This window comes from Pongo abelii, chromosome 10 (assembly GCF_028885655.2).
Source record: "Pongo abelii isolate AG06213 chromosome 10, NHGRI_mPonAbe1-v2.0_pri, whole genome shotgun sequence".
NCBI lineage: Eukaryota > Metazoa > Chordata > Mammalia > Primates > Hominidae > Pongo > Pongo abelii.
The window spans coordinates 1516779-1534229 of NC_071995.2; the positions used below are offsets into that span (position 1 = coordinate 1516779).

At 46.3% G+C, this 17451-nt stretch overlaps 1 protein-coding gene across 21 annotated transcripts in view; it reads left to right on the plus strand.

Moving 5' to 3' along the window:
- Positions 1-15814, plus strand: part of ERC1 (ELKS/RAB6-interacting/CAST family member 1) — a 511501-nt gene extending 495687 nt beyond the window's left edge. For all 21 annotated transcript variants that reach the window (XM_054527822.2, XM_063711693.1, XM_063711688.1 and 18 more), the window contains one exon: positions 10056-15814. In XM_054527822.2, the coding sequence (XP_054383797.1) occupies positions 10056-10193 (138 nt within the window). In that variant the 3' untranslated portion in view covers positions 10194-15814. The remainder of the gene's footprint in view (positions 1-10055) is intronic.
- Positions 15815-17451: the final 1637 nt, after the last annotated feature.

Sequence of the window (17451 nt, forward strand, 5' to 3'; positions counted from 1 at the left end):
CTTTCCTCCAGAGTATCTGGAGGATACTTTTTTTTTTTTTAAATAAAATCTTGCAGTGCCCAGGAGGCTTGAGGAATATTTTGTAGTAGAAATGCTATATACGGAGGAAACTAAGGTGCTGAGATATGAGACTTCGTGCTTAAGTTATAGAAAGGGCTGGCAGAATTCATGGGAACAAACTTGTTTTGCAGTTTAGTGAAAATTGGTTTACTCTGGAGTGTTTTTTGTTATTGTTTGTTTTTAGATACAAGGTTTTTCAGCACGTGCACAGAAAATGGCATCTGCACATCTAGGGAACTGATTGGGTAAACTTAAGTGCTGCCCATAATTATGGTGTTTTTAAGAAAGTAACCAAGAAGCCAGTATTTTTCACTGTAATAGTTGCAGTGGTGGGATTACTTGCCAGTATTAGAAAATGGAGAACGGGAAATGGAAAATCTCATTGGATTACTCCTTCTTACATTACTACGTTTGGATTTGTAGTCTTAACAAGGCAGTAAAAGGAAGGGGAAAGAAGGAATCAATTCATTGTAACTAGAATGTAATGAGCACTTTCATTAAATCACAATTTAATTTGTACTCTTTGGGAAATTCTTTTCTGGTTTTAAGCCTAAAGGGGCCTGCCTTGAAGACGAGGTGAGGAAGATAAGCAGGTATGGGAGGGGGTGTGGGTAGCGGGTAGGGGGGCGAAGAGAGCAAGAATATCTCGAGTAATACCTGTTAGGGGAAGTTTCAGACACTAAAATACATCTTTCCCAACTTATCCACAGAATCCATTGCATCCCAAAGGCATGCAAAAACTGCCTTTTTTCATGTGATGCGTATGGTAAAGACATGCAGACGCCTCCAGACGTCCCCCTTACTCTGGGGGGTCTGTTGCAAGCTCCCCAGTGGATGCTGAAATTGTAGATGGTACTGAAGCCTATAGATGCTGTTTTCTCCTGTACATACATACCTGAGATAAAGTTCAGTTTATAAATTGGGTACAGTCAGAGATTAATAATAAAATAGGACAGTTATAACAATACTTGGAACAGCATGCACTGTAAAACTTATGAATTGTTTATTTCTGGAATTTTCCATTTAATATTTCCAGATCGCAGTTGACTGAGGGTAATTGAAACCGTGGAAAGGGAAACCACGGACAAGGGGGCGCCGCCGTGTTTTAGTATAAGGAGGTACTAATCCATTTCAGGTTTTGTTTTCACACCTGTGCTGTGTAACACATTCATCTAGGTTTTTAGTTTGGTTTCTTCACACTGCCTCTCTTTCTTCCTAAGCGATCTAAAAGCTTTAACAACACATGCCTGTACTCCTTTGACTTCAGAATGACTAAAGCTTTACAATCAAAGTCAACAAAATAAAAATCGCATTTTAAAAGTAATCACAGTTACACAAGAGAAGTTGATCCTTGAGATTCTTTCAAGCCAAGACAAAATAGAGTGGATCAAGCACCAATGAAATCACTCCCTGCTCAGCTGTGCCCACAAGTAATACTGCTTTCAGATAAAATCTGAACCATGCCTAATCCCTGGAGAACAGAGAAAGGCCTGTCAGATGGAAAGCAACTCCAGCTAGTGAAGGAACACTTCTCTAAACTTTTCGATTGTGTGATTCCCTCTATTTTTAAACACCTTTTCCCAGGCGTAGCATACATTAGACCCTGGAGAAAGCGTAGCCTTATAGTCTGCCTCTGGATTTTTTCTCCTTAATCTTATTCCACCATTTCTTGTTACACTTCCTCCTCCAGTGCTAAATCACTGTCCCTTCTTGTTTGCACCCTCCTGGCATGTGGAGGTGATAACCACATTTCCCTCCCCTTTGTTTTTACTTAGTTCGGGTCTCCATGTTTAGTTTTTCTAATCCTGCCCATAAAATGATTCTTTCAGCTTCTTAGTCATGCTGCCATTTGTCTTTGAACTTACTCCAGTTTGTCTCCATTTTTCTGGTAATGAGGTGTCTGAAACGGAACACAGTGCCCTTAGGTGTGGCCTCGCTGAAACTGTGTAATGGAATGGGGGTCTGCTGAGGAGTGAGGCTGGGGCCGGCCAGCCCGGGGGCCTTTTGTGTCTCTTGAAGAGCTGGAATTGCTTCCGTCAAGATCCGGCGATTCCTGTGCTCCAGAATTGCAGTGAGCAGCCCAGTGCCTTTCCTCCTTTGTGCCTCACCTCATACTGTGTTTGCATTTGAAATGACCCTTTTCTGTCCCCTGCTGTCAAGAAAATACCCACCCCCCCAACCCTGCCTTCCTTTCTGTCCAAACTGAGGGCATTTTATCTCTACCTGTTTGTGGCAGTTACTACACAGTGTTTTGCATAGAGCACTCAGTCAATTTTTTAAAGAGTTTTTTGTTTGTTTGTTTGAGATGAAGTTTCGCTCTTGTCTCCCAGGCTGGAGTGCAGTGGCGCGATCTCGGCTCACTGCAACACCTGCCTCCTGGGTCCAAGTGATTCTCCTGCCTCAGCCTCCCGAGTAGCTGGGATTACAGGCACCTGCCACCACACCCAGCTAATTTTTTTGTATTTTTGGTAGACGGGGTTTCACCGTGTTGGTCAGGCTGGTCTCGAACTCCTGATCTCAAGTGATCCACGCGCCTCGGCCTCCCAAAGTGCTGGGATTACAGGCGTGAGCCACCATGCCTGGCCAATTTTTTTATAGTTTTATTGAGATATAATTTACATGCATACAACTCACCCATTGCAAGTACGTAATTCAGTAGATGTAGTGTGTTCTCAGAGTTGTGCAGCCATCACCATACTCGATTTTTGAACATTTTTGTCACCCCAGAAGGAAGCCCCCACCCATTAGCAGTCACTGCCAATCACCCCATCCTACCCCAGCCCCAAGCAGCTGCTACTCTTACTTCCCAACTCTGGATTTGGCTACTCTGGAATTTCATCAAGAATGGAATCAGGCTGGGCATGGTGGCTCACGCCTGTAATCCCAGCACTTTGGGAGACCAAGGTGGGCAGATCGCTTGAGCCCAGGAGTTCGAGACCAGCCTGAGCAACATGGCAAAACCCCATCTCTACAAAAAAATGCAAAAATTAGCCAGGTGTAGTGGCATGTGCATATAGTCCCAGCTACTTGGGAGGCTAAGGCAGGAGGATCACTTGAGTCTGGGAGGTGGAGGTTGCAGTGAGCTAAGCTCCTGACACTGCACTCCAGCCTGAGCAACAGAATGAGATCCTGTCTCAAAAATAAAAAAGAATAGAATCATACAATATGTGGTCTGTTGAGACCGGATTCTTTCATTTAGCGCAATGTTTTTATATACTTTACGTAGTGTAGCTTTACATAATGTCACGTGTTAGAACTTCGTTCCTTTTTATTGGCCAGTTGGTTAATACTTTTTGAGTGGATATTTTATACACTTCATTTTTTCCCGCCTTAAGGTCGCAGAGTATCAGAATTATGCCTTTAAACGTATGTACAGTTTTAAAAGGTATTTATGTTATATATTTTGGTATATTTCTTATTGCAAAATTAATGTTGCTTGTGCTATAAACAGTACAGAGGTATGTAAAGTAAAAGTAAAATTGGAACTCCTTCCATCCACTGAGGGCTTTTTTTTTTTTTTTTGGAGACAGAGTCTTGCTCTGTCACCCAGGCTGGAGTGCAGTGGCGCGATCTCATCTCACTGCAACCTCTGCCTCAGGGGTTCAAGCTTTTCTTGTGCCTTAGCCTCCTGAGTAGCTGTGACTACAGGCGCTCACCACCACGTGTGACTGATTTTTTTTGTATTTTTAGTAGAGACGGGGTTTCACCATGTTGGCCAGGCTGGCCTCGAACTCCTGAAATCCGCCTGCCTCGGCCTCCCAAAGTGCTGGGATTATAGGCGTGAGCCACCACGCCCAGCCTCACTGAGGTCTTTAAAAAATCTTTGTTCCAGCCGGGCGCAGTGGCTCATGCCTGTAATCTCAGCACTTTGGGAGGCTGAGGCGGGCAGATCACAAGGTCAGGAGATCAAGACCTTCCTGGCTAACATGGTGAAACCCCATCTCTACTAAAAATACAAAAAATTAGCTGAGCGTGGTGGCAGGCACCTGTAGTCCCAGCTACTCGGGAGACTGAGGCAGGAGAATGGCGTGAACCCGGGAGGCGGAGTTTGCAGTGAGCCAGGATCGCGCCACTGCACTCCAGCCTGGGCAACAGAGTGAGACTCCATCTCAAAAAAAAAAAAATTATTTGTTCCTACAAATTGCCTTAGTAACCATACTTGTACATACATTCTTAAATTTCTTACTAGTGTTTCTGTTGAACATACTCTAAAAGTAGAATTATTTGGTCAGAGGACATATACAATTAAATTTGGCTGATGAGACCAAATTGCTCACCTCCCTACAATTGTCCCACAGGTCATTGCTCCGGTGTTCCCACTTCCCATGCCCTAGCCAACTCTGATTGTCAGTGACCTCGAAACGTCTGCCAGTGTGACCGGGGAAAACGTAAACCTATCTTGTATAGTTTATATTTCTTGTTTGTTTGTTTCTTTTGAGTTTTTCTTTTCCTTTTTTTTTTTTTTGAGATGGAGTCTTGCTCTGTTGCCCAGGCTGGAGTGCAGTGGTGCAATCTCGGCTCACTGTAAGCTCCGCCTCCCGGGCTCAAGCAATTCTCCTGCCTCAGTCTCCAGAGTAGCTGGGATTACAGGTGCGTGCCACCATGCCCGGCTAATTTTTTGTATTTTTTTTAGTAGAGATGGGGTTTCACCATGCTGGTCAGGCTGGTCTCGAACTCCTGACCTCATGATCCACCCGCCGCCCCAGCCTCCCAAAGTGCTGGGATTACAGGCGTGAGCCACCATGCTGGGTCTTGTTTTTCTTTTTTTGAGACAGGGTCTCGCTGTGTTGCCCAGGCTAGAATGCAGCAATACATTCATATAGCTCATTGCAGCCTCAACCTCCTGGGCTCAAGAGTCCCTCCCACCTTAGCCTCCAGAGTGGCTAGAACTACAGGCACCCACAACCACACCTGACTAATTTTTTTATTTTAATTTTTTGTAGAGATGGGGTCTCGCTGTGTTGCCCAGGATGGTCTTGAACTCCTGGGCTCAAGTGATCTGCCTGCCTCAGCCTCCCAAAGTGCTGGGATTACAGGTGTGAGTCCCCACACCTGGTCAAGTTTATATATATATATATATATATATATATATATATTTTTTTTTTTTTTTTTTTTTTTTTTTTTTTTTGTGAGACAGAGTCTCACTTTGTCACCCAGGCTGGAACACAGTGGCGTGGTCTCGGCCTACTGCAACCTCCACCTCCTGGATTCAAGCAATTCTTCTGTCTCAGCCACCCAAGTAGCTGGGATTATAGGCACCCGCCACCACGCCTGGCTAGTTTTTGTATTTTTAGTAGAGACAGAGTTTCACCATATTGGCCAGGCTGGTCTTGAACTCCTGACCTTGTGATCTGCCCACCTTGGCCTCCTAAAGTGCTGGGATTACAGGCGTGAGCCACTGCATCTGGCCATATTTAATTATTAATGAAGTTGGGTATTATTTTTGTGCTTGTTAGCCGTTTGCATTTCTTCTGTGAGTTTTTTGTTCATATTCTCTGCCTGTTTTTCTATTAGGTTATAGGTTTTTAGGCTTATGGTACCACTTCATAATACATTGATGTCAATCCTTTGTCTTTTTGTTTTGTGTTTATTATGTTTTTCAAGCCGTCATTTGTACTTTAAATTAATAGCTCTTCTGTCTCCATACAGATATTTTAAATTTCTAAATAGTCCAACTTACCCTTTTATTCCTTTATGATTTCTGAATTTAAAAGCACTTACCCTCCTCCCCAAAATAAAGCTAAAAACACTTTTCTGTCTCCCATCTCAAGATTATAAAAAATATGCTCTTAAATTTACTTTCAGTATTTTCACAGCATAGGTTTTAAATATACATCTTTAACCAGTTTGGAATTTATGTTGCTGGATGGTGTGAGCAAGAATACAACCATAAATGGGCCCAGTTGACCCCGTACAGTTCATTGACTTCATATGCTTCCTGGTCATATCCTAAATCCCAGTCATTTAATGGTATCAACCCAATACTCTTCTAATTATTGTACTTCTGTGGCATGTTTTGTTTGGTAAAGCAAGTCTTAACATCACTCTTCTTTCTTTAAAATATTTTTTTGACTCTTCTCTATATGTATACTTCAGGATAAATGTTGGAATCCATTATCAAATTCCAAAAAGAACCTTTAGGATTTGTTTGGAGATGCGTTATACACACAAATACACACGTACATAAAGCCTCAAGTAATGCATGATGAAATATATAGCCATGGTTATCTCTAGATGATGGCAATATTCTAGGTGATTTTTTTCTTGTTTTTTTATTTTCAAAAGTGTTTACAATATTTGTGAAGCACTTTTTACTTTATTTTATTTTTGAGATAGAGTCTTGCTTTGTCGCCGAGGCTGGAGTACGGTGGCACAATCTCAGCTCACTGCAACCTCCGCCTCCCGGGTTCATGCAGTTCTCCTGCCTCAGCCTCCCGAGTAGCTGGGACTACAGGCACGTGCCAGCACGCCTGGCTATTTTTTGTATTTTTAGTAGAGACGGGGTTTTGCCGTGTTGGCCAGGCTGGTTTTGAACTCCTGGCCTCAAGGGATCCGCCCACCTCGGCCTCCCAAAGTGCTGGTTTTACAGGCGTGAGCCACCGCACCCAGCTGTGAAACCACGCCCGGCTGTGAAGCACTTTTTAAATTGTGGAAAACTCCTGAAAAAAATGTTCTTAAACTAAGTTATATCCTTTGGTAACTTCATGATTATCTACTTAACGTAACAGAAGCCCAATTAGAATAAAGACTATTGCATGGGAAATAAATAAGTGACTTGTAGAGACTGAAGAAGAGTTACCTGGCTCAGAATATAAACTAGAATTGTCTGGAATATTCCTGGGAAGGATCGAGCTGGAATCAAGCTACTAAAGCAACACCACCCCATAACCTCTTCTGTAGCTTGGTTGATGTCAGTTCTGCTGAGACTTTAGAGTTTGTAGCCTTTTCACTTAGCATTTCTGGGTTGTTTTCTCTGCAGCTGTGTTTACAAGGTACCCAGCCTCCTAGCTTTCCCTGTTGAAGAGATTCTTGCTCATGCGACAGCCAGAGCTTGAGATGCGCCAAGGCAGTGTGGTCTGAATCTGGCCCCTCGGTGTCCTGGTCTTTTAGTCACCATTTAGCAGAAAGAAGATTGCTAGGGCTGTTCTTAACTCTGATATATTTAAGAAGCACTGTGCTAATTCTTGACTCAGAGCATCTAGATTCTTTTTTTTCTTTTCTTTTTTTTTCTTGCCCTGTCTTATGGTGCCAAGCATCTAGTTTTTTTGTTTGTTTGTTTTTTGTTTTTGCTTGTTTTAAGATGGAATCTCAGCTGGGTGTGGTGGCTCACACCTGTAATCTCAACATTTTAGGAGGCCGAGACAGGAGGATCACTTGAGGACAGGGGTTCAAGACCAGCCTGGGCAACATAGTTAGACCCCACCTCTAAAAAAAAAGAAAAGAGAAATAAAAAAATTAGCCAGGCATGGTGGTACACATCTGTAATCCCAGCTACTTAAGAGGCTGCAGCAGGAAGATCACATGGGCTCAGGAGGTCGAGGCCACAGTGAGCCTGATCAAACCATTGCACTCCCCCACCGGACAACAGAGGGAGACCCTGTCTCAAATTAATAGAGAGAGAGAGGAGGAGGGTGAGAGGGAGGGAGGGAGGAAAGAAAAGAAACAAGAAAGTGAGAGAGAAAGAAAGAAAAGAAAGGAAAGAGAGAGAGAGAAAGAGGCCAGGTGCGGTGACTCACGCCTGTAATCCCAACACTTTGGGAGGCCGAGGCGGGTGGATCACAAGGTCAGGAGATCGAGACCATCCTGGCTAACACGGTGAAGCCCCGTCTCTACTAAAAATATAAAAAATTAGCTGGGCATGGTAGCAGGCGCCTGTAGTCCCAGGTACTCGGGAGGCTGAGGCAGGAGAATGGCATGAACCTGGGAGGCGGATGTTGCAGTGAGCTGAGATCGCGCCACTGCACTCCAGCCTGGGCAACAGAGCGAGGTTCATGTCTCAAAAAAAAAAAAAAAAAAAAAAAAGAGAAAGAAAAGAAAGATAGATGGGGTCTCACTATCTTGCCCAGGCTGGACTCAAACTCCTGGGCTCAAGAGATCCCCCCACCCTCAGCCTCCCAAGTAGCTGGGATTACAGGCATGCACCACTGTACGCAGCTCCCTTTTTGATTTTTAATCTATATGCTCTTGCTGGGTGATCTTACCCATTTAGTAACAGTTAGAACACCTAATATTTGTCAAGCATTTTCTATTAGGCATTGCACTGCACTTTATGTGACTATCTCATTAAATCCTGAAAACAGCCCTGTAAGGTAGGGCACAGGAGCTCACAACTGTAAGCACTGTGGGAGGCCGAGGCCGAGGCAGGAGGATTACTTGAGCCCAGGTGTTCAAGACAAGTGTAGGCAACATAGACTCCCATCTCTCCAAAAAAATTAAAATTTAAAACATTGGCCTGACATGGTTATTATTGCCTCATTTTACAGATGACAAAACTGAGACTCAGACAAGTCAAGGTCAGATGAACTAATTGGCAGAACTGACCTTGAAACCCAGGCAGCCTAACTCCGGAGCCTATGTTCTTAACTGTACTTTATATTCCATTTTTAATTTTCCTCCTTTCTTTCCTAAAACCTGCTCTGTCTCCTTCATTTTTGGTCTTATTTGTCCAATATCCCCAGCTAGAATTGTCAGAAATGATTCTCCAGTTCTCCCTCACTTAACGCCTGCTCCTTTTAGTCCTGCCTTTTGAAGAGGCTCAGACCTGTGTGTTCCTTTCCACGTCCCTGACCCTCCCTTGCGTCAGCCCCGCCTAACCCCCACCTGGGCTGGGAGCAGGAGCTGCCCTTGGTGGACTCTTCCTTCTGCTCAGTCTGAGAAAGTGACGATGCTCATGTCACTGTACCATTTAAAAATGCGTGGATTTACTTTCTTGTGGTTTTGGTTTTGGTTTTTACGCAGATCACACTGGAACGCCCTCACTTCACATGCTCAGTCTGGCCCTCGCGTGTGTTTTCAGCTCCATTTCCTGTCATTCTCCACCCACTCCCTGTGCCTTACATTCCTGCCATCCTGAGGCTTCCCTTTTCGCAAGATCTGGGCCAGGCCTGTCCTAGATCCACGCATCAGCCTTTGTTCTTCTGCGCTAAGCCTCCTTTGTCTTTGATCTCCCAGACAGGCTCTAGTCAGCTCCCAAGATCCAGACCCCATGCCTCTTTAGTAGCATTTCCTCAGATTCCTCCAGGGTGAGGCAGACACTCTTAGGGCTGCCACAGCACATGCTCAAGCCTCAGCTGCGGCCTCACTCTGCTGGGTGGTCGTTTATCTGTTTACGTGCTTGTCTCCATTAACCTAAATGGGTCTTCAGGACAAGGACCAAATCCCTTCAGCTTTCAGCACCCAGCACAGAGTAGCCCTCAATAAATGTTGGTTAAAATGCTTGAAGGAATGTGAAAGAGGTTGTTAAAAACAACAGGAAGTTAAAAATATACTTACTTCTAAGCAAAGGGATTATCTTGTGTTTCTCAAAGTAATCTCTTCAGCTAAATTAGCAGGCCTTAGGTGGGTAGGCTAATGTACCGAATGAAAGCGATACACGGCAAATGGAGAAGTCCTTTAAATTATAAGTTCCCTTAGGGCGAGGGTCACTCCACAAGGTTAAGATCCTATCTGAGATCACCATGCCCGTCTCTCTCCTGCTCTCATGCACGTGTGAGCCTGTGACTTGGCGGAGAGAACATTCTGTTTAGAGTGAGAGGCCAGGGCTGAAGTCACAGCTCTGCAAAAATGATCAGCTTTGGGCCTAGAGCCAGTGACTAAGTTTTTGGGCCTCCCTTTCATGAAGACACATTTGATATTTGCTTTTACACTTTTCTTATGGTTGATGCAGAGAGACTTCACATAGAAAGTGCCTTTGTCATTTATCGATGAAAAATAATTCTTAGCTCAGTGCAGATGGGATTGTTGTATCTGAAATCCATCTCTCCTTTCCCTTTCAGCTTCAGGATGAGTTAGAGAAAGGCGAACGGGACAATGCAGAACTGCAGGAGTTTGCCAACGCCATTCTTCAGCAGATAGCAGACCATTGTCCCGACATCCTAGAGCAAGTGGTCAACGCCCTGGAAGAGTCCTCTTGACCCTGCTTTGTGGGGAAGCCTGAGGTAGTCACCCCAGGAGCTAAGAAAGGAGAACTACGAGGAACAGGCGCCCAGAACCTTCTTGGCACCAAACACTACAAACTTCATCCCAACTTGCTCACTTGAAGAAGTGTGATTCCAGCACCATTTCTACATCTGCTATCTTACTCTGCCTTTCTGCTTTGGATGTGGGCTCTACACTACCTTCTTGATGTCCAGGGTAGATAAAAGGTCGATTCTCTCTGAAGAACTGCCACCTGGTCATCAGCAGTGGAGAACTGTGGGAGCTGGTGGCTCTGCCCTGACAGAGAGCCATGGAGCAGAGGAACCTCTCACCTCCTGTCCTCCGACATGAGAATGAAACCAGGAATGGACTTGAAGTTCAACAGGCTGAGAGGATGCCTCCAATGGACCAGAGAGCTGAGTGTTCTAATATCGCAATAGGTGCTTTCTCCTAAAAGGGTAAAAAACAATCTCAAAAAGATTAGAAAAAGAGAAGGGGGGAAGGGAAGAGAAAATCGACTCTTCTTTTTACTGTCTCTTCTGCTTACTTTCCACATGAGATGCTTTGTACCGGGGAGCTGTGAGCAGGCCTCACGATGGCTTGGGAGCACTCGTCCCCCAAGGTCTGAGTCTTCACCCAGCCCTGCCTGTCTGTCCCAGCCTTCCTCACTCTGTTCCTCAGCCAGTTAACAAGAAGATGATGAGGTGTTCTCCACCAGTCTCTCCTGTTTGAGACTGTTGACCTTATCATGTTGAGGTGTTAGATCAAATATCTGTAATTGAAGAACATATGAGGTTGAAAGAGCCCCAGCCAGCAACATAGCGCGACCCTGTCTCTACAAAAAATTAAAAAGAGAACACAAAGTTGACGTATGAGACCCTGTTGTCCCCGCCTGCAGCTTTGCCCCAGTAGCAGATGCCTGTACCTCTTGGGCTGGTTTCCCCTGAACACCTCCAAGAGGCTGCCTGCCTTGCCAGCACCTGTGTCCCGAGCGCCTGCAGCCCAGTGATCCCTCACTCACCCTGCTAGCTTTGCCCTTGACTCGTCTTCTCAGAACCTCAGCCTCGTGCATTGCCTGGAACCTTCTTCTGGCATAAATGAAGGTTTTTCGTCCTACACACATTCCTTCCTCGATTATTTCATTCAGAGAATATTTATGAAATGCCTACTGTGTGCAAGTCATCCATCCTTGAAAAGGCCACTTCTCAGTGAGGGAGAGGTGTAGTGGATTCTGTGAGACATACCTGCTGGAGTCGAAGCAGTAAATAGCATGTCCTTCCCCTCCCCGATCTTAAGAAAAGGTGTGTTTTCTAGAAAAGTTCCCTAATGGAATTCATGAGTTTGGGGAGGCTCAGTCACCCACTTGCCTATAAGATTCCATTTGATGATTCTGGATTTTTGCTGTTTATTGTTGCCCTTAGAGGGGCTCTGAGTATCTACTTGTGGGTGGCCATTTCCTGACATCCACATGTACCTCGTGGAATTCAGCCAGCTTCATGTTGCAAATCAGAAAGCTGACCCCAAGACTGCAGATCAATGAAAGTATTGGCATTGTTAAGGACATAGCGTAGACAACAGCAGTCGTAAATAATTAGGCGTGAAGAAGTAAACCACTTAACCCAAATCTAGTTCTTTGACCACCTCTGCCACCAGAACCCAGCAGACACTCACATCTCCTGATAAGAGTTGCTGGACTCAGTGTTTTTGTTTTGCATTTTCTCCTCTCCTTCCCCACTTACTCAGAGAATTGAAAGTCTGTAGAGTCAGCACAGCCCCATCAGTCCAGGAACTTCCCACCGCCAGCCCTTGACTGTCCCATTAACTTACATGGTCAGATCTCCAGCTGCCCTACTCCCTGCTGTAAAACAATCCCTCTCCCTGTGAGAGGAAACTGTGGAGCGTTTCTTATCGAAGGTTAAATGGACTCTGCTCATAAACCTCTTACTGAGATGCTTCCTGATAGCCAGGCTGGCCAGAGAGGGGTGCAGGGGTTAGATAGTAAGTGGTGGTCGTTTGTGGTCAGTTACCTCAATTCTGTTCATTGCAGTGCCCATAAACCATGTAGAAAGCTCCCAGTACTGAAAGGCATGAGTATTAGAATCTCACTTTATCCACCATAATGTAAAGAACTGGGGTATGATAACAGCCTTCGCAGGGCCACAGTGAAACCAAGAAAGCAGGCGAGGCCGTGCCTAAACAAGTGGTCTGGCGCTGGCCAGCTGCTCTCTCCAAGCAGGTGCCCCAGATCCCACCCACGTGGCCTTTCTCACCAGGTGCAGCACCTGCCACTCTCAGCCACTGGGTGTGTGACTCTCTTCATCTCAACATTCTCCACCACTTTCCCTCCAGAAAAACTGACGGAAGGAAGCCCTCTGTGAGTGCTTCTGAGAAGAAAAATTTCTGGGACAGATATCATCTGTCTGGTCTCTATGAACAGCAAGGAATCTTCTTGGCCCTTCTTGGGCACTGGTCTGGCATCTCAAATGATGTGGAGACTGGCTAAGAGTTCAGTAATAAACATGGACTAACTGCCTTTGTGCTGTAGGGCAGAGTGGATGCAGTTTGTAGCATTCAGAGTATCTCATTGAGTCTAGATCATTGAACCAACACTTAACCAAATGTCCCACTCCCATCACACTAGGACTTGTCATTCCATGCCTCTCTCCTAGTAGTCATGGTTTCATATGGTCATACAACTGCCACTGAAGTTATACAGCCTTGAAAACTTAATGCAGGTTGCCCTTAATTTTCCCCACACCCCTCCATCGGCAAGTCTAGTTGCCCTTTAGCACCTGAAGATCTGCACCCCAAATCAATATCACCATAAAGAGGGCAAAAAGAAGAGTGGGTGTGATCCCAACGGGGTTTTGTAACTGAAGTACAGTGTGAGCTTCTCATCTTTTCATATACCTCTAACCCCCGGTACTCATTGAATCATTGATGAGGTATCTCAGTTGAGATTTGCAAGGACTTTGATACCATTTGAAATGGAAAAATTTTGAACGGGCTTTAACATGTTTGAGAAATATGGATGGGGCTGGCAACGGTGGCTCACGCCTGTAATCCCAGCACTTTGGGAGGCTGAGGCAGGCGGATCATCTGAGATCAGGAGTTCGAGACCAGCCTGGCCAAGATGGCAAAAACCCTGACTCTACTAAAAATACAAAATTAGCCGGGCGTGGTGGCGTACGCCTGTAATCCCAGCTACTCGGGAGGCAGGAGAATCGCTTGAGCCTGGGAGGCAGAGGCTGCGGTGAGCCGAGATCGTGTCACTGCACTCCAGCCTGGGTGACAGAGACTCCGTTTAAAATATATGTATATATATGGATGGGAATCACCAAATTCATCTCAGCTCTAACCTTTTAACCTTTGTCCTTGCACTTTACAATCTAAAGGTCTACCTGTGGCTCTCAGACTTCCTCACACTTGGGTTTTAGAAATAACTTGTAAAGCAGACTGGACCCAAGGCCGCCTTCAGTGTCGAGAGGGGCATTGTGACTTGCCCCTCGATTTCTGTCCATTGAAGTCTGGTTTTCCATGAGGAACTTGCGGGCTCACCCACCCCCAGAGTGAGAGAAGAGGAAGGCGAAGTCATCACAGACACGGTCTTGGCCACCTGCTGAACGAATCCCTCCCCTACTGAGGGTCAGGGTTGTGAGAGAAACATCATGTGTCACCCCAAAATATAAATGTTTCTGAGCTGCCCATCCACTGGCATTTGGATTTGCTGCCAGAGTCCTGTTCCTCCCAGAACCACCCCACCCTCCCGTTGACCATGTTACTTGAGTGCAGGCCGGGTGGCTACCCTCAGAGTCTTTGAGGAAAGAGCCAAGCAAAGAAGACCTCGCTGCGTGGAGTGTGACACCACATGGCATTTCTCAAGCCCAGCGGACCCCGTGTCAGCAAATACCAGTAATTTAACATCTACTCCTGGCCTCTTCACCTGCCTGGGTTCGGAACTGAGGAGGAAGGATGAGAAGAGTCTGCAATGCAGCAGGCGCCCTCCGCAGAGCGAGGCCTCCCGTCCATCACTGCCAGCCCTGGGCTGCTCAGGAGGGGACGTGAACCACTCAAAGGAATGTCTTAAAGAGGATCTGGAGTTTCCCCCATGCAAATTAGGGAAGAATTAGGCAAGAAAAGACATACCTTACAGGGAAATGCTTCTGAACAAAATGGCTGTCTTTACCTACTCTTGTTAAGCAAAAACTGTCTCCAGACTTTTTAGTGTCAAAACTGTAACCAACTGTCTCCTGATTTTTTCCAATGTGTTTGGCAAGTGCTGTGACCCTGTTGTAGGTACTTCTCCTGACTCTTGGGGGAGAAGTGGTTTTAGGGATTGATTTGGGGGAGCGGGTTTTTGTCCCATCCCACCTCCTCTCTTCTTTCTCTGCTTGTCGATATTGTCTGTGTGATTCAGAGAATTGGGGCAGTTACATTGTGTCTGTTGTTGAGATTATTAAAAGATTAAAACGTAGTTGTAGAAATGAAAAATTAAAGAGCTGTGTTTTAAAAATGCAAACCAATATCTTGTTAATAAAGGAATTCAAACTATGGGGCAGCCACACTCCCCTCCTCCTCCCAGGCTGGCATAAGTGGCCCCGGGCTGGCAGCTTAGGAAGCATGGAGCACACTTACGGTAGTGCCTGCCTGGGCAAGAGACACCTGCTGAGCAAAAGGAACGAGAATCTGGGGCTCAGAGCCTCACGGTTGTGCCAGGATTTTCCTATACATGCTCAGGACCTCTGGGTAGAGGTTTCACAGTTTGTGACCCCATAACATAACCACCCTCACCCCACGTGGGTCCTAGCTCAGTGTGCCTAATACTGCATGGTAACCTGGGCTTGACCCCGAAGCCCCTGCCCGGCAGGCCACAGGACCTCTCCTGCCCACTTGGTGCTATCTCATCCACTGGCCACCCAGCACGGGTGAGCACTGGCCAGCCTGGAGCCTGCAATCCGGGTGGAACAGACTGTCCTCCATGTCAGTTCCTTCTGGCTTCGGGCCCTCAATTCTTTCCCTTGGAGCTTTTTTAGACCCCAGATCTCCTAGGCCCAGGCTCTCTCTTGACCCCAGAGAAGGCACTGTCAAGAAGGAAGTGAACCCTACTGAAGGCAGAGAACCCACCCCGGCCAAAGCAGGCCTGGGTCCAGCCCCTCATTCCACACCACGCCAGTATTGCATCCATCTACTGCAGCTACACGTCCTGAGGGCATCACCACCCACTCTGGCCTGCTGGCCCATCGCAGGACTAGCCTGGGCACCTGCCGGGCACTGCAGGATGTCCAGTGGGGTCTGTGACTTGCTCCCTTATGCATCAGAAGAGAAGTGTTGCACTTTAATGGAGGAGCTGAGGAGCACCTGCCCCCTTGTAGCTTGAGTTCCTTTTGGTAACAGTAGCAGCCTCCATGGTGGTGTCTGTGATGCAAATGCACCCGCTGCCTTCAACTGTACATGTGTGTTCCTGCTGGAGTTGTGTTACTGACAGGATAATGACATTACAAAGAAATTGTGTTATATTCAACTTTGCCTTGATAATTATTGTAAACACTTTGTTCATTTTTTCTTTTTTATTCACAAACTAAATCCACCAGGAAATTATAAAGTTATTTAAAAACTGTGCTGTGTCCGTCTTTGAGTCTCACTCAGCTGATCGTCCAGGCAAGATGTGTCCCCAAATGCTGGAAAAGATGGACAAGGTCTGCAGTGCCCAAGAGGCCAACTCCAATGGCAGGCAGCCCGAGGGCCAGGGGTCCCAGGATTTACGGTGGGTGTGGGAGTTACCACACAGCCCTGACGGGCGTGGTGCCACATCCCCCAGCCTGCTGTGACCTCAGAGGAGTGAGCTTCCTTTCCCTTCCCGCCTGATCTGCGGGTTTGCAGCTTTTAAAGTCAATTCCTGGTTCCCTTTTTCCTTCTTATACCCTCAGCCCCGGGCCAGGTTATCCATGTCACATCTCACTGTTCCAGAGCTTAGAGTAGGTGCCCAGCGCTGAGGGATGGTGTTGCTCTTGTGCCAAGGTAGAAGAGCCGTAAAGGCCGGCCATCAAGGGAGGGCTTTGCCCAGGACTGGGACTCAAGCTTCAGCAGGGCGTGTTCTGATGCACTGACTCTGGGGCATGCAGGCTGGGTCAACAGAAAGTGTGCGTGCCAAGAGTAAAAGGAGCCGAGAAACCCTGTGCTTGGTCGCGGCTGTCATTTCCAGCTTTGGGATTTGTCTTGGGCCTTATGCTCAATAAGAAATTATTCTGGGGGATTTCTTTTATGAGAATTACTTTTCTGCTTAGCCACACTTCTGTGTCTACCCGAGAAAGGAATCAAGCCAGCTTGCTGCATTCCTTCCCTCCGCCGTGTAAATTCTGTCACACACTGGGTGTTGGTGCTTGGGAATTGTAGCAAGAGAGTCCAAACTCGTTCTTCCTGGTCAGCCCTCCCAGTGCCCAGGTCCCACCCTGGCCTTGCTCTCTGCAGCCAGAGCAGCTGTTGGGAAGCTCTGCCAGGGGAGGCGTGCCCGGGAGACAGGGCGCTGTGGACACGGCCGGCCGCAGGGCTGAGGTTGCTTGTACTTTCATCATATGAAGCAGGAACAATTTTACTAGCAGTGCATGTATTATTCTGCACAATATAAAATCACAACCACAAGCAGATGTGTCCACAGAAAGCTGTCAGATTACACTGGTCAGCTGTTTCCAAGGTTTCCCATTCATCTTTTTTACTATTTATTCACACTGCTTTCTACCAGCACCCAGTTGCAGGCAAGTGGACACAGACCATAGATTTAAGGAAAATATGTGAAAACTTTAAGAATTCCATCCACTAATTTTTTTTTTTCAGAATTGAGAGAAGATCACTAGTACTTTATTTTTGAGGTAGAATATCTCAGGCTGGCTCAAAAATGATTAGGAACTAGTTAGGGACTGGGTGCTATGGCTGAAACCTTTAATCCCAACACTTTGGGATGCCAAGGTGGGAAGATCATTTGAGGCGAGGAGTTCGAGACCAGCCTGGAAAACAGTGAGACCTCTCTCGTTACAAAAAATTAAAAATTTAGTAGGGCATGGTGGCATATGCCTATAGTCCCAGCTGCTCTGGAGGCAAGAGGATGACTTGAGCCTGGGAGATTGAGGCTGCAGTGAACTGCAGTGATCACACCACTGCACTCCAGCCTAGAGGTGCAGAGAGAAACCCTGTCTCAAAAAAAATAAATAGGGTCTGGGGCTCGGGGGAAGCTGGTGTGAGGTCTGTGAGCCTTCCCAG